The sequence below is a fragment of the Mirounga leonina genome, unplaced genomic scaffold (genome assembly GCF_011800145.1).
Source record: "Mirounga leonina isolate KUSES-001 unplaced genomic scaffold, KU_Mleo_1.0 Mir_125, whole genome shotgun sequence".
In the NCBI taxonomy this organism is placed as follows: domain Eukaryota; kingdom Metazoa; phylum Chordata; class Mammalia; order Carnivora; family Phocidae; genus Mirounga; species Mirounga leonina.
The window spans coordinates 52,231,947-52,253,540 of NW_023270305.1; the positions used below are offsets into that span (position 1 = coordinate 52,231,947).

Genomic DNA, 21,594 nt, shown 5'->3' on the forward strand with positions numbered 1-21,594 from the left:
TTTATGAACTAGATTAATGGAAGTGATATTTCATTAGCATTTCTTGTGTAAGGAATATAATCACTGATGGGACAGTGATAATGAAATATGCTTTTTTTGGATAGAGATGCAGTTTATTTATTCTAACCTATGTGCGTATTGCATAAGTTCAAAATGACATATTTCTTTTGTTCCACTGTTAAGTTCTTATGTATTTTCTCATCTAATTTAAAAGTATGTTTTCTCATTGTTTGCAGATTTTTATAATATATTAAGTAACATAATCTCAAACATACCATTTGGCTTTATGACTTTTTTTTTGGTATAACTGAAGTTTACATATATACAGTTTACCCTTGAACAACATGGGTTTTAACTGCGTGGGTCCACTTACATGTAGATTTTTTTTTTTTTAATACAGTACAGTACTATAAGTGTATTTTCTCTTACGATTTTCATAGTAACATTTTTTTTCTAGCATACTTTAATTGGAAGACTATAGTCTATAATATGTACACAAAGTATATCTTGATCAACTGTGTATATTATCAGTAAGGCTTCTGGTCAACAGTAAGCTATTAGTACCTAAGTTTTTGGGGAGTCAAAAGTTCTGCACAGATTTTCACCCGCATGGGGTTTGGCATCCTAAATCCCGTGTTGTTCGAGGATCAATTGTAATTAAAATATTTAATAATTATGATACTAAAGTGGAATTTTACTTCTTTGGTATAATTTAACATAGGGCCATTAAATCTTTAAAAATAATTAAGTAGGATCTTTCAGTTAATTATTTTAATGACTTTTTAAATATAGGTACAGCCATAGTGCCGAAGTTCAAGTTCGACTTCAGTTCTTGACTTGTGTGTTTTCAACTCTGGGATCACCTGATCATTTCAGTAAGCTTTTTAATCAGTCTTTCAATCAGTATTTTAATCAGTTTTTAGGTCTGTATTGACTCTTGGAAGAGTCCAGTTAAATGTGCTCATGCCTTTAGATTTCTGTAGTGACTGATATTTAATTCATATTTTTAATACCAAATGTCCTCAGTATGTATGGCAGTATGAGCGTGACCCTGACACATTTCTGCTTCAGTCTCTGAAAATCCAGTTTCTCAGTGGATAACCCGCTCATTTCAAGAACAAGATATTTGGGGTAGAAGATACCATGTTTAAGGGTGACTGTATTTTTTATTTCTTTTAGTTATAGAATTCTCTTATAACTCCATTTGGAAACAGCCACTGTCTACATATTATTATCAGGGCTAGTCTTACCCCAAATTGCTTGGCTTCACAGGCGATAGAGACATTTAGAGACCCTGGTTTTATTTAGATTAATCTAAAACTCAATTTCATTAATAATTAACCCTAAAAAAATTGGTCTGATATATTCAGGGTGTGGACCATATCTAAATCCACATGCTAGGTGTTCTCACAAGAGAGGAGGAAGCTTGATTTCCTTTTGGCCAGAGCTCCTTTTCTCTTGCGGGACACAGTGTGTTATTTTTCACTCTCCACACTTTTTCTGTGTGTCCATGTCAACAAACTCTGTTTTAGGACATTCTCTTTCTTTAGCTATGGTTAATATAGTCAGACTGGTAAGTGTCTTGCTAGCCTGAGAGGTGTCATCACGGCTCTCTTAAGTCTATGTCTGTGCTTGAGATACACCATTTGTTCATTTTACTGTTTAACTCTGTAATTTCTTCAAGTTAAGCTCTTTGTAACAAATGCCACTAAAGTGATACCAGAAGACTTTAAAATGAGACACTGGTTTTTGAAAGGAAACTTCTGTTTCATGTTATTAGGTCTTTTATTGTACCCATTATGACTGATAATATATGAGAAATAAATAATATAAAATATATAAAATCAATCTTATACATGGAGAAGTCAACCCAAGACAGATATTGTCAGCATAAATAATTTCACACGACTATGAAGTTTCATGTTTGTTTAATTAAGATTCTCACTGGCAACTGTTAGCCACTCTTCCCAGTATTTGAATAATGAATTACTTATTTTGCTGTTCCCATTCCAGGGAGCACAGTATAGATTCTTAGTGTATAGGCTTTATGACCTTTTTTTTTGTTCTTTTCTTACTGGCACAATTCCTGTCAGGTATAATATCGTTACTCTCAGGTATAATATAGTTACTCTTAAATTATATTGAATGTGGATTGGGGACTCATTTATGAATACACTTAATTTTATCATATAGTTTACTATAATTAACCTGGATACTGTTTTTTTGTTGTTGTGTTTTGTTTTTTTCGGTTCTTTCTTCTCTCTTTTCTTAATTATTGAATGTGTTTAAATTAGAATATGCTGTAAAGATTGTTTATGGTTCCTTCACTCGTTCCTTTTTCTTTTTTTACATATTGGCCCCCAGGGGTATAAGTTCTTCAACTTGTATGGTTTTGTGAGAAACTGATAGGATACCTATTTTGTGATCAAATTCTGTAGACTGATACTGCTAGTAGGTAAATTTTTCTGAGGTATTTTTTTCTATTCTGGATCTCACCTATCTTTCCCAGGAAAGAGGTTTCTTATGATTGTATCATATTTTCCTATCCCTTCTGATTCTGGGGAACAACCTAGGCTTTGGAACCCTTTAATGATACACCTTAAAAATCCCTGTGATGCTTTTATTCTACCCTTTCGGATCTTCTCCTTTATCTCATTTATCCAAATCCATATTCAGATTTGTGATTGCCTGTATTGCCTTCCTTTTGGTTCTGAACAGCTCTTTTGCCTTCTTTCTGCCAGACTTTGGAATCATTTAATACTTGGGTCAAAGTACCATACAGATTTCATCTCATTTTATTGCTTTCCCAGCTAATTGAATATCCTGATGTTTTGATGTTTTCTCTTTTAGGCAGTCAGTTACCTTTCGCTTTATTCATCATACAGATCCTTTCTCCCCCCCCAACCCCCCGCATAGTTTTCCAAAAATAATGCTTTTTGGCATTTATTTTTTTTCTTCTATGTGCATAGAATGATCTTTGAACATGATACGCATGCATTCCGTTAACCCTTAATTAAACCTTAGAACTGACTCCTCAAGTTTTGGGATTACCTCACCTTATTAATCATGTTTATTGCAATCCAGTGTATGTCCTTATTTTAATGAGAGTGATTTTCCAGACCAAATGGCTCTTGAAAGATACTGTATAAGTTGTGTTTTTAGATGATTTATATATGGATTATATATAAGTACCTTTTACATTTTGAAAAAGCATAAATGATGTGAAATCTCTTATAACACAATTTTTATAAAATGCTATAAAATGTCTCCTCTATATTTCTGCATATATTGGTGCTTCTAGTACATTGAATTAGGACCAAAACATTGTATGTACCATGATTCAAAATCTGTAATTTTTATCTAGGGTTAAGTTTAGAGCAAGTCGACATTTTATGGCATTGTTTAGTAGAAGATGCTGAGTGTTATGATGATGCACTCCATTGGTTTTTAAATCAAGTTCGAAGTAAAGATCAGCATGCTATGGGAATGGAAACCTACAAACATCTTTTCCTGGAGAAGGTAATTTTATTTCTCGACAGTTTTACCATTCATGTTGTTTTTCCGTATTTCCTTTTTATCTCTTGAAATATAAACTCTGTAATGTTAGTTTTTTCCTCTTTTGGCATAGATTTTTAAAATAGACAAATGTACTATTTTTCAGCAGCCTTTATATAATTTTGTCATGTAGGTTTTACTTTAGTTTTATTCTCTATAGTGTTTATATTGATATTAATATGAGTAAGAGCTGTATTCTGTGACTCTTAGTTAGATGGCTGTGGTTTTAGCCAGTCCTATAGCAGAAATAAACCAATCTCCAGATTTTCTGTGGATTCCAAAAAGTCCTTTTTAGGAAGCACTGTTATGTCTTGTTATTAAAGATATTTTTCTATTCAGTTTTTGTTCTTTATCAGATGCCACATTTGGTTCAGGTAATAATTTTCCATTTGAATTTTGAAACATTGATGATATTAAAGCAATAGACTTTATTTTATGCTTATTTTTGAGATTATATAGAGTCTCTGCAAACTAGTATCTCTGTGGTAGAATTGAATATATATTAATGAGTTTTGGTACATATAAACTAAATTGCTTAATAGATCTACAGAGCTATGGATAGACCCTCAAGGATCTTAATTTCAAGCCCTAACGTATATATAAACTGTACATATAGCTACACATCTTATAAGTGTGTATCGGTATACAATAAAGGATAAAACTTTTTATTCACATCCTCTTATTTGGATCTACGTATATATTGAAAATTGAAATAGGTATTAGGTTTCAGTTATGAACTGAATAAAATTTTCATTCAGTTATCTATTTTAATTTTTTAAATCATCACTAAAAATTTGAGCTGATAAATTTTCTTCTGCAGTGGTTTCAGTAAAATTAAGTTTGTTAAATTTGTTAATCTAAATTTGATAAAATAAATGTATTAATTATCATACTAAACTAATTTAAAAAAAATTTTTTTTTTTTAAGATGCCCCAGCTAAAACCTGAAACGATTAGCATGACTGGCTTAAACCTGTTTCAGCATCTCTGTAACTTGGCTCGATTGGCGACCAGTGCTTATGATGGCGGTTCAAACTCTGAGGTACGGATTTAGACTTGGCATTTTATTAGGTCAGCTTATGGAATTTTTCTTTTATTCTTCAAATTAGATTACTGAATTATGTAGTCTACCAAGCACTGAATTTACTAACTATGAAGACTGTTATTCTTAGGTTTTAAAAAGCTTTATCTTGGGACGCCTGGGTGGCTCAGTCGGTTAAGCGTCTGCCTTTGGCTCAGGTCATGATCCCAGGGTCCTGGGATCAAGTCCTTCATCAGGCTCTTTACTCGGCGGGGAGCCTGCTTCTCCCTCTGCCTGCTACTTCCCCTGCTTGTGCTCTCTCTCTCTCTCTCACAAATAAATAGATAAAATCTTAAAAAAAAAAAAAACTTATTAAAAAAAAAAGCTTTTATCTTTTGGTTTTAAAAAGTTTTACAAAGCAGGGCGCCTGGGTGGCTCAGTTGGTTAAGTGACTGCCTTTGGCTCAGGTCATGATCCTGGAGTCCCGAGATCAAGTCCCCGCATCGGGCTCCCTGCTCAGCAGGGAGTCTGCTTCTCCCTCTGACCCTCCCCCCTCTCGTGTGCTCTCTCTCTCTCTCTCTCAAATAAATAAATAAAATCTTAAAAAAAAAAAGTTTTACAAAGCAAATTTGGTGATTTTTGTTTGTTTGGTTTTTTGTTTGTTTCTTTTATTACCAAATGTAACCTTGGTTGTATGTAATGAAAACTTACTACACATTCCTTAATGCAGAAGAGGCCATCTGAATGTTCTTTTTAGTCCCTTAAAAGCTCCTAGCTAATATAATAAAGTAGTTTTGTCCACTAGGAGGTTGGTTTGTCTAAAATCTGATTATTATGCCATTTGTGTGACCAAGCTTTTACTTGCTCTTGGACAGCACCAGAGTTCCTAGAATAGAATCTACCTTAAATCATCTCTGACCTTGAGGTATCACTGACCTTTCATTAACTGAAGACTCACAAATTGCTAGTTTTATTTCTGGCTTGCTATTCCATTTGCCTCATTGGGTGGCTGCTGGGTTTTCTTGAAGGCATTATTTATTAGACTCACCCGACACAGACTGTTATTTGAAAGTCTTCCTCATTGGACGTTCCAGTTTATTAATACTAGCTTTGATTTAGGTAGTATCTACTCATGTTTTTCATTAGTTTTCTTTAGAAGTTGGAGTTGTGTTTATAAAGAGAAAGATAGGGAAAACTGATATTAACCTGTGTGGTAAAGAATAATTTTAATTGGATTTAGAATACTTTCATGGTATCTTCCTACCTTTTTTCCTTGTTTGAGTAGTGTTCTGCTTTTTTTAATATCTTGGTTTTTTTTTTTTTTTTAAGATTTTTTTTATTTATTTGAGAGAGAGAGTGAGAGAGAGAGAGAGCACAAGAGGGGGGAGCGGGAGAGGGAGAAGCAGACTCCCCGCCAAGCAGGGAGCCCGATGCGGGACTCGATCCAGGGACTCCAGGATCATGACCTGAGCCGAAGGCAGTCGCTTAACCAACTGAGCCACCCAGGCGCCCTAATATCTTGGTCTTAATTCTTTTTTTTTTATAAAGATTTTTATTTATTTGAGAGAGAGAATGAGATAGAGAGAGCATGAGATGGGGGAGGGGCAGAGGGAGAAGCAGACTCCCTGCTGAGCAGGGAGCCCAATGCGGGACTTGATCCCAGGACTCCGGGATCATGACCTGAGCCGAAGGCAGTCGCTTAACCAACTGAGCCACCCAGGCGCCCTCTTGGTCTTAATTCTTAACTTTGATAAATTTCAGCCTGGTAATTTCAGAGAACCAGTCAGATCTATTTTACCTAAGAAGTATTCCTACTCTAATTTTGAGGCAATACTGCTTTTTGAGTGGATGATACGAACTCAGAGGCTGTTCAGTTACCTATCAGGATACCTTGCTTCAGCCTGCCCAACTTTTGAGAACTTGCACTCCACTTTTTCTATAGTTTTCAGTGAACACATTCTCTTTGTCATAGCATAGTTAACATCATAAAGTAACAACTTGGGTTGGCATATTTTAAAATTTTTTTGTGAATATCTAAAAGCAGTGGCTTTATCAGAGTAAGTTGGATGAAAGCATTGAAGCTTTTTTCTGCTAATAACTATGTGTGTGTTGTTTTTATATACTTCTAGCATGTTTTGGGGATTTGAGTTTTTCGCACTATGTAGTTACAACTTTTGGTTAAACGTTAAACATTTGGTTAAACACACAGAGTTAGCTGCTTTATATATTTTTTTAGAGCCAGTACATGTGTATTTCAGTAGTTGAGGAAATTTTCAAGGCTTTTATCATTTAATTATTTAATTTTAAGAGAAATTGCCTTTTAAATACTTTATAGGATATCAAAAGTCTTTGAATATTGTATGACTTTGTAACTTGAAACCACTTCAGTCTTCTAATCGTTTATATTTTGACAATCAAATTTATAGATGTCATCATATTTTCTTTCTTAGCTTTGTGGTATGGACCAATTTTGGGGCATTGCTTTAAGAGCACAATCTGGTGATGTCAGTCGAGCAGCTATCCAGTATATTAACTCCTATTATATTAATGGTGAGTGATTTAGAATATTGTCTGATAATTTCTAATGTAAGGATTTTTGTTTAGCTACAATTCATTTTTTTTAACATAGCTAAACAATAAAGCTTGATATACTGTCTAAACATCTGATTTTCAGGTAAAACGGGTTTGGAGAAGGAGCAAGAATTTATTAGTAAGTGTATGGAGAGTCTCATGATAGCTTCTAGCAGTCTTGAACAGGAATCACACTCAAGTCTCACTGTAATAGAAAGAGGACTCCTTATGCTGAAGACGCATCTGGAAGCATTTAGGAGAAGGTAATTGTTTTATACCACATTATTACAGTGAATATCAGGCCTTTTTTTTTTTTTTTATTGCTGACATGTACAAAAGTATTCTTAAAGTAAAGGTTTTGTTGGGGCAGGTAGAAAGCTTAACTTACCACAAGTGAAGGGTTAGTAATAGAAGTACTTTTATTCATAATATGTATCATTTTGCCGTGAAGGCAGCATAGGTTCCCAATAAATATTGTGGAACTTTAAAAATTCTTGAGCGCTGAGAAGATATGCATGAATAAGACTCTCTAGACAGAATTCCACCTCTAAGAAAGTATTACAGTGATTGAAAGGCAGAACACCACCACCAAAAAAAGTTTCTCTAAAACCCTCACCAAGAACATCAAATAATCTCTCATAGTTGAATCAATTTGAGTCATTTGTTTCATTTGCTGTTTTTTTTTCTTCCTGGACTAGGAGACAGTATTTTAATTTTGAATTTCCATTTACCATGGAAACATGATCAAAAAATTCTGTGTTAATGAATATCTGTATAATTAATTTAGACATACCCTGTGTAATACAGAAATAAAGCAAATTAACATTTATGAATATATCGACTGAAATGAAAGGTGAGTAGATAGTTTTAATTAAGAAATTCTGTTTGTTAAAAATCATGACTTAAATGTAAAAGTACAACGAACTGTGTTGGCAAAAATTGTTAAAATTTATCTTTCAACTTCAGAGCTTAGTTTGATAATGAGTGATACAGTTTATATTTTTTGAGATTTTATTTAAATTATCAGGAAATAATAAAAAGATATTCTACACATTCCTTATAAATAACATGGCTTCATGATTTAATATATTTGGGCATTGCAAATTCTTTATTTTGATTATGATTGCAATTTGTGAGAATTATACTTTAATAATTCCTTGTGTTTTTAAAGAATGTGTAAGGGAACTCTATAGAGTTTTTTTGGAACAGAAACATCACACTGCCTCATAACTTTTACCACTCTAAAAAATAAAAATAAGCAAATGTGATGTGTCTTATTCAAATTAATAAAAATAAATACTATTTATAAAATTAAGGGTAATACTGCAAAAAATGAAAGTCATCATAATCTATCTCTTCCTGTTAGAGATAGGTACTGTTAATGAGATGATATGTATTTTTCCAAAATTTTCTTTTTTGCTTCAGAGTCTACAAGCAACAAACCAAAAAGGGCCTATTGGTTTAAACCCTTAGTCCTCACACAGTGTTACTTGTGTTTTTAAAATAAGCATTTATTTTAAAAGTCTTTAAAAATAAATTAAGTTTCCTAGGATTCAATGCTCCTATTTATAAGTTGAATGAATTTCACTTCAAAAATCCCTTCTCAGATGTACAATTTTTTTCTAACTCATGGAAAATGATTGTAGTATTCTTTGCTAGAAATCTTTTATGTTTGATCATGTTTTGCTCTAAAAGTTAATGTTGGTGTTAAATAATGTATTTTTTGGGTGGCAGGTAGAGAAACTAGAAAACAGAATTGAATATTCAAAATACTAAGAGCTAGTTTAAAAATCTCAGGAATTTTCATGCACACCTTTGTGTAGTATCACTGTACAATTTCAAGTGCTTAATGTGCTTAATTCTAATTTAAAATTGCCTAACATTTATAGAATGAAAATATAAAGTAATTATTGTGTTTGTGTATTCCTTATATTAAGAGAGTAAAACTGTCTTTTAAAACTTTTTTTTTTTTTTAAGAGGAAAGGTTATAATTTAAAGAGTGGTTCTCAACCAGAGTGATTTTGTTTGCCAGGGGGCATTAGGTAATTTGTAGAGACACTTTTGATTACCACAACTTAAGGGAGAAGGGGGTACTATTGGCATATAGTAGATAGTGATAGTGCTGCTAAACATCCTACTGTGCACAAAGACTGTTTCCCCTGCGTCCCCCCGCCACGACTAAGAATTATCCGGCCTCAAAAGATTAAGATTACTCGTTTGCTCAGCCGTAAAAGCTGGACATTGAATCCCTTCTAGGAAATCAAGTCCATTTATTTCCTTACTTTTTGTCCTTCTATTCTAGAATTGCTGATTAGTTTTTGACATTGATAATTCTTTTCTTAACGAAATTCAGGTATCCTGGATCCTGTCTTCAAACAACTGAAAATCAGTTAGAAAACTGACAGTATTTAGTGAGTGACCTGCTAGATGCCTTTCTCCCTTAAGATTAGTCTTTGTGGTTTATTTTATAATTTCAGTCATGGAGTTAGCTCTCAAATTCTGTTAGGCATATATTTACTAGGATGCATTTCTGTTTCTGAAAAATGTTTCCCAATACCTTTTTTCCTCTTGTGATTGTAGGAATGAGAACTTAACATTTCCTGGATTAGTTTGTTTCTTTGAATTCCTCCCCTCTACTACCTCCCCCCCGCCCTTAAAAAAAAAAAAAAAAAAAAAGATGTTCTTAGTGGGAAATTTTTTCCTCAGTAATTTTTCTTGTAAACTATCTTTTAAGGAACTCGTAGCTGTATTTATACATTTAAGTTGATGCAATATGATGAATCTAAACTTAATGCTGTAGAGTAAGATGGAATGTGCTAGAACCTTTTGTGGGCTTTTTCATTTTGTAAAATATTAAAAACTTCCATAACATTAACATGGTTTAAAATGATATTCTTCCTATGTATGGTTTTTGTGTGTTTTAGGTTTGCATACCATCTCAGACAGTGGCAAATTGAAGGCACTGGTATTAGTAGTCATTTGAAAGCACTGAGTGACAAACAGTCCCTGCCGCTAAGGGTTGTATGCCAACCAGCTGGACTTCCTGACAAGGTAGTTAAATAATTTTAGTTTCCAAATTGATAACATTTCCCAGTTCAAATATCTGTTCTTGTTGTATTTTTAAATTGGTTGCATCTCATATTTCAGATGACTATTGAAATGTATCCTAGTGACCAGGTAGCAGATCTTAGGGCTGAAGTAACTCATTGGTATGAAAATTTACAGAAAGAACAAATAAATCAACAAGCTCAGCTTCAGGAGTTTGGTCAAAGCAGTCGAAAGGGAGAGTTTCCTGGTAAGTCCAACAGTTTACATTTTCATATTTTTTAGGTTCTGTTATATATCAACTTAGAACCTTTGCTGCTTCTAAGAGTGCCAGGCATGTTCATGGCTCCCCTCCTTTTGGTAGGGTGCCATTGATTCACAGAGAGGAGTTAAGAGTTGCTACAGAAGTTATTTGCAAGTGTTTTTCCTCAAAAAAATTTTACTTCTGAGGTTATTTGATAAGCAGTGTGGGAATTACCAGTTCTACTTTCCATGCACTACTTAAGTACCTAATTTTACCCAATAAAATTTTTTGGTCATTTTGATATATTTCATTTCTTTTTTTTCCCAGAGCATATGAAAATAACACACCCTTAAATCCCACCTGTGTTTCTCCCCTTCCCTCCAAAAGAGTAGCCTATTAAGACATTTTTCATATAGCTCCAAAAAGCATACTTGATTCCACCTTTACTGTAACCACTAGAGCATTTTTAGTGTCTTTCCATAGTACATAAAATATGAGCTAATCAGAGGAACAACCATGAAAGGTGTTATAATTTTAGAGCTTTAAATTTTAAGTAAAATGTAACAGGCTATATGTATATTTAGAAAAAAAATCTTGAAGTTTGGAAGTTTTTAGGATTTTTAATTTGCCTATGTGCAATGGTAATTCTTTGGCATCTTTTAGATGATCATGCTTAAGATGAAACCATATGTATCTTCTAAAGTATCAGATCTTAAATTTTGTTCTTAAATAATTAATAAATATTCTTGGCACAACAGAATAGATGTTGAAAAGTCTCCCTCCTACCCCCATCTCTAAACCATCCATTTCCCTTCTCCTGAGGCACATGTTATTGTTGGCTTCTTATATATCCGTCAAGAGATACCAAGATGTAATGTAAGAATTATTCATATACGTAAAACATAAATGGTAGCATTCCATTTATAGTGCGTCTAGAAAGTTACTTCATTCTTTTAAAATATACATATTTTTTAATATGGTGGTGCCGTGATGTGTTTTACTTATCTTCTCTTAAGGGGCATTTAGGTTGTTTCCATTTGTTTGCTATTTACCAGCAATGCACAAAGAATATCCCTACACATATATCATTTAATGCATGTTGGCTAAATACCTAGTTATGGAATTTTCAAGTCAAAAGGTATCCTCTTTTGTTATGTTGAAATATATTGTACATAAATAAAATATGAAATGAGTAATAATAAAATGAAAACTGTCCATGTACATACCATCCAGATTAAGAACTGGAACATTATTAGAAGCTACTTGTGTATCCCTCTTTAATATCCTCTTTTCCACTTCCCTTTAACACTATCTTGATTTTATAGTTTATCATTTTTTTGTGTGTGTGTGTTCTTTATACCTTTACCTTGGGTATATATATTCCTAAAATACGTATTTATTTTTGTGAAACAGATAAGCATAAATTTGATAGATTAAGGAAAGCGGGAGTACAGTTGTTAATCAGGTTAAAGGATCAGAGAAGGAAACAAGCTAAAGACGGTGTATTTTGATCTTCTCTAAAGGTTTTTATAAAACCTCATCTGAAGGTATCAGTAGGAAAGTTCTCAAGTTTAAGTCTTGGCACAGTCAAAACATATCTCTCTGGGCTATAATTTTGGCAAGATGCTGGAATATCAAACAGAAATATAGTCCTAGAGTTTCTAATCTTTTCATGACGTACTTTAGCTCTCAGGGGTAGAATAAGGAAGAATTTCTTCTGTGAGATATGAATGTTTTCTCTTGATTCAGGTAGTAGGACATAGAGATGGGGGTAGAAACTTCACTAGCATATGGTGAAGGTAGTTGAGGTACAGCTGTGAATCCAGGTAAGGTCCACTTGCCATTCCTTCCTCAGAGAAGATACTATGAAGGTAGCAGGCATTTTGGTCATAGTGGCCCCTCAATTCATTGTTCTCCAAGTCTGGCACACAGCAGTAGGATATCCTTTACCATCCTCCTGGTAATTCTCTTTTTCTTTTTCCTGTGTTGGATATCCTGTTTCTGGTATCCCATGCCTTCTTGTTTCACTTTTTGTTGTTGTTTGCTGAAATATAGTGCATTTGTTCAGTAGCTTCTTGAGAGATTGATGGGGTAAAGTTTTGATTCTTTGAATAATCAAAAATTTGTTTCTCATGTTTCTGTACTTAAATGGTAATTTGGCAGGGTATAGAAGTCTAGGTTGGAAATAATTTTGTTTCAGAATTTTATTTTTTTTAAAAGATTTATTTATTTGAGGTGGGGAGGGGCAGAGGGAGAGAATCTTTCAAGCAGACTCCCTGCTGAGCGTGGAGCCCAGCACAGGGCTTGATCTCACAACCCATGAGACCCATGACCTGAGCCGAAACCAAGAGTTGGACGCTCATCTGACTGAGCCACCTAGGTGCCCCGTTTCAGAATTTTAGAGGTATTGCTGCACTGCATTTCTTGCTTCTGTTTTTGCTGTTCAGTATTCTGAAGCCATTTGCTTTCTGACATTTTTTTACATATTCTGCTTTTTTCTTTTGTAGAACTTAATGGGTCTTCTTGTTCATAATATGCTGAAATTTTGTAATACCTGCTCTGAGTCTGTTTTCAACAATTGTGATGGGTAGTTTGCTATATAGGTTGGCAGCTCTTAGTTTGGCAACTTGTATCTTTATAAGTTTGAGGGCATTTTCTTGAATTAGTTTATTGATTTCCTGTCTGCTATTTAATAATTTCTGTCTAGAAATTCTTGATTATCTACATGTTTTATCTCTTGGACTATTCCAAATTTACTTATCTTTCTCATGTTTGATTTCTTCGGCTTTAAACTTCCCAAGAGATGTTTTCAACTTTATTTTGCATTCCTTCTTTTGAGTTTTTGCTGTCATGCTTTTAGTATCTAACATCTCTTTGTTACTCCCTGAGTACTCCTGTTTTCATAGTTGAAATATCTTTTTTTATTCTTTTTTATTTTTTTAATTAACATATAATGTATTATTTGTTTCAGGGGTACAGGTCTGTGATTCATCAGTCTTACACAATTCACAGCGCTGATCATAGCACATAACTCCCTCCCCAATGTCCATCACCCAGCCACCCCATCCCTCCCACCCCCCTCCACTCCAGCAACCCTCAGTTTGTTTCCTGAGATTAAGAGTCTCTTATGGTTTATCTCCCCTTCTGGTTTCGTCTTGTTTAATTTTTCCCTCCCTTCCCCTATGATCCTCTGTCTTGTTTCTCAAATTCCTCATATCAGGGAGATCATAAGATCATTGTCTTTCTCTGATTGACTCATTTTGCTTAGCATAATACCCTCTAGTTCCATCCACGTCATTGCAAACAGCAAGATTTCATTTTTTGACGGCTGCATAATATTCCATTGTGGGGTGTGTGTGTGTGTGTGTGTGTGTGTGTGTGTACGTACATCTTCTTTATCCATTCATCTGTTGGTGGACATCTAGGCTCTTTCCATCGTTTGGTTATTGTGGACATTGCTGCTATAAACATTGGGGTGCACGTGGCCCTTTGGATCACTGTATTTGTATCTTCGGGGTAAATACCCAGTAGTGCAATTGCTGGGTTGTAGGGTAGCTCTATTTGGTTGAAATATCTTCTTGAGGCCATCAGTATTTTTTTAAATTGTTGAAGCTTTTAAAATTCAGACTCATGGTTCCTGCATTTTAAGTAGAATGTTTAGCAAATTATCTGATTATTTTTTATTAGTTTAATCTCATCTTTTCTTTTACCATATATTTTCCATTTTGGCATTCTTCATTGCCATGTGTAGATCAAAATTTCCATTTGGTTTCTCTCTCTTTTTTTTTTCCTAATGAACTTCCTCTAAAAATGTTTGTACTTCACGTCTTTTGGTGATATATTTTCTCAAGCTTTTGTTTGAGAAAAAAGTTCATTTTACCTTCTATTTTGAAGAATATTTTCATGGGACATAGAATTGTATGTCAAGGATTGTTTTCTTTTCAGGACTTAGTAAATAGTTAAATCCCTTGTCATTTGGTTTGCAAAGTTTCTGATTGAAAGTGTGTTGTTGTTTTTTTCTCTCATCCTTTGTATATACAGTGTGTCTTTTTTTCTTTTAAGATTTTATTTATTTATTTTAGCAAGGGAGAGAGGGTGCACACGTGAGGGGAGGAGGGAGAAGGAGAGGGAAAGAATCCCAAGCAGACTCAGCGCCGAGCTTGGAGCCATATCAGGGCTTCGCCCCAGGACCCTGAGATCACAACCTGATCCAAAATCAAGAGCCTGACACTCAACCGATTGAGCCACCCAGGCGACCCCGCCCCCTTTTTTAGGTGGTTGTGGGGGAGAGATTCTTAAGTAGGCTCCATGCCCAACGTGGAGCCAGATGGCAGGCTCAGTCTCACAACACTGAGATAATGACTTGAGCTGAAATCAAGAGTTGGACACTTAACCGACTGAGCCACCCAGGCGTGCCCACAGTGTGTCTTTTTTTAAAGAAATTTTTTGTTGTTTTCGGTTTTAAATTTTTTTAAAGTAAGCTCTACCCCCAGTGTGGGGCTTGAACTCATGACTCTGAGATTAAGAGTTGCATGCTCTACCAACTGGACCAGCCAGGTGCCCCAAGATTTTTTTTTTTTTGACATTGGTTTTCAGCAGTTTGATTTTAATGTGCCTTGTTGGGTTTTTGTGTTTATGCACTTTGGGTAAGTTCAGCTTCTTGGGTCTTTGTGTTTATATTTATCGCATATGAAAAAGGTTTAGCAATTATATTTTTTTCAAATATTTTTTCTTTTTCCTTTCCCCTTGACCTAATTTCTAGGCCTCTTGATAAATGTATCCTACGCTCTTTTTTTAATCTCACAGCACTGAGCTGCTCTTATTTTCCTTTTCTCCTTTCTTCTCTTTTTCCCTTTGTCTCCCTCCTTCTCCCTCTCTCTTTCTCCCCTTCCACCTCTCCCCACTCTTTGTCAGGTGTTGATTTTCCTCCTGTGTTCAACCAGTATAAATATAGATTGTAAGCTGTCTCTGGGATTGAGATTTAGCTTTTTTGGGGTCTTGCTGGTTGCCACAAGTTCACTTGCTTTTCAGCTTGCATACTTGGTTGGTATTATCTCTGCTTTTTTCCCCTGTCCAAAATTAGTAAAATTTTGAAAATTTACTATTGGGAGTTTCAGAGGGTAAAAAGTAGATGTGTTGTTTAATATACCATTGTAACCTTAAGAGTTTTTCCAGATTTCTTGTTACTTTTTCCTGTTTTGAAACATTTAGTACATTAAGATTTGAAATATTTAAAAAGAGTAACTCTTTCCAGAACTCTTAAGGAATAAGCAATTTGGTTTTGTTTTTTGTTTTTTCCTTTTGGTGAGCAAGAAAGCAAGGTTTATTGAGCGATAGCAAAGTGATAGTACAAATCTCCCAGAGGGGAGGGGACCCGAGAGGGTTGCCCAGAAAAAGCAATTTTTATGATAAAGAAGATGCTTTCAAAAGTGGTAAAAGATAGAAAGCTGTTCAGTTAATTGTGAAAGCCAACTCAACCATTATAATCAAAAGTTAATGTGTAATACAGCATATAGGCCTTTCTAACATTAAGTAGAATCCAAAAGCCTAAATAAAGTACTAGCCATCTTAGTTCTCTTTTGGAACAAAGTTATGCATGGTGAGAGTATCTGATGCACTTGGAACCAAGTCACCTGTAAATTATCTTAGCACTTCATCACAACTAAGGATGTTTTATCTTGATACTTTAAAAAAGATCAGCAGTCATAGATTGTCTCTGTACAAATATATATTCTTAATATATTCTACCTAAAATCTTAATGGAACTTTAATTTTAAATTTGATGAAATTACTCTGAATCATAAACTGTGTGATTAAACTAAGCAATATCAGAAGTGCTGAGAGCAAGCCGGCGTTGGTGGTATAGTGGTGAGCATAGCTGCCTTCCAGAAGTGCTGAGAGGAAAACCCAAAAGAGTAATAGACAAATGAATTTCAATACTAGCTTTAAAATATTTAAAAATTACAGGGCACCTGGGTGGCTCAGTGGGTTAAGCATCTGCCTTTAGCTCAGGTCGTGATCCCAGGGTCCTGGGATGGAGCCCCACGTCAGGCTCCCAGCTCAGTGGGGGAGTTTGCTTCTTCCTCTCCCCCCTGCTTGTGCTCTCTCTCTCTCAAATAAATAAATAAAATATTTAAAAATTACAATAACATAGTTTTGATGAAGAATTGTATCATTATGGAAAAGCAGGAGTCCTGTATCACTCATTCCTAAGGAGCTATGTAGTGTCTGTCCAATGGAATTTTTCTACATGAAGTTAATAAAATTTAACAATATTTAAGTTTAAATCATTCATTAGATATTTCATCACTTTGCTTAATTTCCTACTCTTACCAAGCATTTTCTTTTTTTAAAAATTCACGGATTAAAAAATAAATTTGAATGCCTGCTATGTTCTAGTGCTAGAACCACATCTCTGAATGTAGTAAAATGTCTGCCTTTATGGAACTGGGTTTTTGTTTTGTTTTGTTTTGGTTTTTTTTGAGGCAAGACCAATAATATAATTTCAGATTGCTAGTAAGTGCTTTAAAAGAAAGATAAAGCAGAATAATTTAGTGAAATGAGGCTCTTTAGAGTGAGTGGTTAAGAGGAGGGCTCACATAATGTAACCATGTATTTGTGTCAGCACATAAGTTAGTTTTTATAAAAATGTTCACTTAACTTTTTTGCTGTTTTTAAGGAGGCCTTATGGGACCTGTCAGGATGATTTCATCTGGACATGAGTTAACAACAGATTATGATGAAAAAGCACTTCATGAGCTTGGTTTTAAGGATATGCAGGTACACACAAATGTGGTTTGAGTTTTAATGGTCTGTTGACTGTTAAAGAGTCAACAGTTGAATAGTTTAAGGTATCCTTCAAAAACAGTTGTTACTGCTTTTAAGTGTATGTGAATTTGTGTGTGTGTGAAGTTATTTTATACTTAAGAGATTTAGTAAACCAAAACTTGATATGTCTAATTATGTGTTGTTGTTTTCCCCTTTTGCTATTGTTTTTATAGATGGTATTTGTATCTTTGGGTGCACCAAGGAGAGAACGGAAAGGGGAAGGTGTTCAGCTGCCAGCATCTTGCCTACCACCTCCTCAGAAGGACAACATTCCGATGCTTTTGCTTTTACAAGAACCTCATTTAACTACTCTTTTTGATTTATTAGAGATGCTTGCGTCATTTAAACCACCCTCAGGAAAAGTGGCAGTGGAAGATAGTGAGGTGACTATATCATTTCATTTTTATAGTGTATTGTTTGTTTTTCTGTTGAGCAAAAAATAATTTTCTCAGTAATCTCTTTTTTAAGATTTTATTTGAGAGAGTGTGTGTGCATGAGCAGGGGGAGGGGCAGAGGGAGAGGGAGGGAATCTCAAGCAGACTCCACACTGAGCATGGAACCCATCACAGGGCTCAATCTCAATCTCACAACCCTGAGATCTTGACCCGAGCAGAATCAAGAGTTGGACGTTTGAGCCACCCAGGCTCCTCATTCTCAGTAATCTCTTAAGAACAGTAGAAAGCAGGAGCCCATTTAGTCATTCATTAGGTATTTAAGTGCCTAATATGATCTAGATACACTCTTCTAAGTATCGTTTTACAAAGATCAAAATAGGCACAGATTCCGCCTTCAGTCCAGTGGGGAAGTCAAATAATTGATATGATTTGCAGATAGCTGCAGGTAAACTTAACAGCTAAATTATAGAGAGTAGCTGCTAAGACTAACATTATTAGGGAATAGTGATAGAAACTCATTTATATGTATTACTTGGTCAGGGAAGTTTCTCTGAGGGAAACCATATGTAATCTGAGCTAGAAGGATGAAAAGGAGCCAACTAAATAAGGAGAATTGAGTGATCGTCTCCACACAGTATTCTAATTCCTGAAGCCCTTCATATAAGGAATCAGGCAGGTCTAGGAGTTGTTAGAGAGCTAATAATGAGTAGAATGTGGAGGGTAGTGGGAGAGGAATAAGATTGGAAAGGTGAGTAGAACCAGACTGGCCATAGCAATTTGTTTCCGTTTTACTCATAGTAAGGTGAACAGCAGTAAAGTGTTTTAAGCAGAGGAGGAGCATACATTCTGATTCTGGTTTTCAAGGTAATAGATTTGTTCGGCAAGAATAGAAAAAGCAGTGAGGAACCTAATGCACTAATCCAAGGAAGACTTGACGGTGCCCTGGAATAGAATGATGGGAGTGGACAAATTAAGTCTAAAACTTAATTGGTTTGGATTAAGAGTGGGGATAGACTAATGTTCAGGAACAAGGAAAACAGGAGATGGTGTCCAGGTTTCTGGCTTGAGCAACTGGGTAGATTCCATTTGAGATGAAGAAGGGATGCTCATGGGACATTAAGTGGAGATGTCAAGGAAGCAGTTGGATAAATGAGTTTTTGGAGCTCAGAGCAGGGACTTGGTCTGGAGAAATAAGATATGGGTAGTCACTATAAAGATAGTATTTAAACTGAAGGGAGTGTATGAGATCACCTAAAGGATTCAGTAGTAGTCTGCTGACTTTTTTTTTTTAATGCCTTTAAATGGACTTATCCTAAGATGATGTTCATTGGTGTGTTTCATGCAGTGAATTATTTTGAGATTGAGTGGCAAACAAAATAGTGGGACTATTACTTTCTTTCCCAAGAATGTTAAATGACTTTTTTCCATATTTTCAAAATGCGTTTGGTCATGGATGCAGTAGTAGCTGCTGTTGAGTCCTCTGTTCCCCATAGCCTTTTCTCTTGTGGTGGCACATTTTTAAATTCTTTTTTTTTTAAAGATTTTATTCATTTATTTGACAGAGACAAAGCGAGAGAAGGAACACAAGCAGGGGGAGTGGGAGAGGGGGAAGCAGGCTTCCCGCTGAGCAGGGAGCCCGATGCAGGGCTCAATCCCAGGACCCTGGGATCATGACCTGAGCCGAAGGCAGACGCTTAACGACTGAGCCACCCAGGTGCCCCCATTTTTAAATTCTTAAAAAATCCGGGGCACCTGGGTGGCTCAGTCAGTTAAGCGTCTGTCTTCGGCTCAGGTCATGATCCTGGAGTCCTGGGATCGAGCCCCACATCGGGGTCCCCACTCAGCAGAGCGTCTGCTTCTCCTTCTGCCACTCCCCCTGCTTGTGCTTTGCTCTGTCTCTTTCTCTCTCTCTCTCTGTCAGATAAATAAAACAAACAAAACTCTTAAAAAAGCCTTCTTTTGTTCAAGCAGAATAATCAGTAACAGATGCCCTTGAACCTGACTTTTTTTTACCTTTTGTATTTTATGACACAAATACTTAATGACCTTTTACTTCATGTCAGTACCGTATTGGCAGTTTAAAAGAGAGAAAGATAATTAGAAGAATTCTTCAGTTTTCTGGGAGGTGTCTGTGCAGTGTGTTATGGGAACATAGGGTGGGAACAAAAATTTGGGGAAGGTTTTGCAAAAGGGGAGTCTTTTAAATTGGGTCCAGCTGCTGAGGAGAGCAAAGAGAAGCATTACAGATTCACAGAAAAGTGAATGCATGTTTGAAAAACTGGGAGCGTGACTATAGTGTAATTCAAAAAAAGATCAAGAAGGAGATTGGAACCTATACCACAAAGGGCCATATGAGATTTTTCGTCTTTGTAAAATGGATTGCCATCATCATGGAAGGTTTTAAAGGAACAAAAAGAAAGCTGTTATGGGCTATTAGAAACAAAGTTTAGGTGTTAATGTGGTGGATGTATTAGAGAAAGACTGGAGGTAGGAGGCCCAATTAATAGTCCATTGTAATAGTCCACCTGAGGCCTGAACTGGAGGGAAGAATTCATTTTTTAGTAGATACTTGACTGAACTTTGTGGCAAGTATGGCATTATCAATGTGGGGGGTCTCTTTGTTGTCCAAGACTGGTTTGGTCTTGCAGAAGGTTACAACAATAAAAATAAAGGGTAGGGTTTTTTTAATCCTAACATAGCACATAGTCATTTACACATGGGATTTTTTTTTTCCTTTATATTGTTTTTTTTGCACAGAATACATCCTTTTTTTTCTTTTTTTAACTTGGTGTTTACAAAGGAATGAATTCTATTTTACTGAACAACTTTCAGTGCCATTTCCCCAGCTAAACCGAAAATGTTACCTTGGGTTGCTTTTCTTCATCAGGTTTGAGAAAAGCAAAGGATACTTTGAAACTCTAAGATTTGCTTGCTTTCAATGTATACTAGCTTTATATCATTATACAAAAAAAACTAAACTTTTTATAGATACATAGAAGAATCTTTTGACATCCGGTGGACTGTATTATACTGGAAAAAAAAAAATCACTGGCAGCAGCAGTAATAGAATTATACAAATTCATACTCTGGAAAATTCTAAAACTAAATTTTAGCTTTAGCTGTTTATTTACCTTTTGAGGTTATGCTTTAATTTTTTAAATAAAGGAAACTTGCCTACTTCTTATGTACTTTATGAAACATTCTTCAGGTTACTATTATCTCAGCATCTTACAGAATTCAAATTTAGGGGCACCTGGGTGGCTCAGTCATTAAGCATCTGTCTTCCTTCCGCTCAGGTCATGATTCCATAATCCTGGGATCAAGCCCCGCATTGGGCTCCCTGCTTGGCGAGCCTGCTTCTCCCTCTCCCTCTGTCTGCTGCTCCCCCTGCTGTGCTCTCTCTCTCTGTCAAATAAATAAAATCTTTAAAAAAAAAAAATTCAAATTTAATAGATAATGGGAAAAAGTAGGTTCTTTAAAATTGTTTGCTTTGCTCTTAATCTGCTTATCTGAGACTGGAAAATAAGGTATGGATTAGCAATATAAAAAAGAAACAGCTCTACTCTTTTCCCAAATGTAAGATCAAGGACTTAATTCACCATCACCAGGACTTTGTCCTAGTTAGAATAGTGACCTGCAAAGAGGAAACAATTGGTAATGTTCTTGAAATTTACTTGAATGGCTTTGTAAAACAGATGTTTTCACTTCTATTTGAAAAGTTTCCCGAATAAAGTGCCAAGATTTACAGGTCACTCTTTTTCCAAAAAGCGTTCAGTAACAACAAGTTGAAAAACTACTACTTTGACATGATGATCAATTTATTGAATAGATGTATTTGTTTATAAATAATAATAAATAAAATAATAAAAGGACCAAGGTATAAATTATTTACCATGAGACAAATGGTTTATTTCTCACTTTTAATGTAAGACTGAA

The 21,594-nt window shown here is 35.1% G+C and overlaps 1 protein-coding gene across 3 annotated transcripts in view; it reads left to right on the plus strand.

Annotated features, from left to right (window-relative positions):
* Positions 1-21,594, plus strand: part of USP34 (ubiquitin specific peptidase 34) — a 262,229-nt gene that overhangs the window by 148,906 nt on the left and 91,729 nt on the right. For all 3 annotated transcript variants that reach the window (XM_035001475.1, XM_035001473.1, XM_035001474.1), the window contains 9 exons: positions 793-875; positions 3,365-3,519; positions 4,483-4,596; positions 7,026-7,125; positions 7,250-7,409; positions 10,071-10,197; positions 10,294-10,441; positions 17,115-17,215; positions 17,437-17,646. In XM_035001475.1, the coding sequence (XP_034857366.1) occupies positions 793-875; positions 3,365-3,519; positions 4,483-4,596; positions 7,026-7,125; positions 7,250-7,409; positions 10,071-10,197; positions 10,294-10,441; positions 17,115-17,215; positions 17,437-17,646 (1,198 nt within the window). The remainder of the gene's footprint in view (positions 1-792; positions 876-3,364; positions 3,520-4,482; positions 4,597-7,025; positions 7,126-7,249; positions 7,410-10,070; positions 10,198-10,293; positions 10,442-17,114; positions 17,216-17,436; positions 17,647-21,594) is intronic.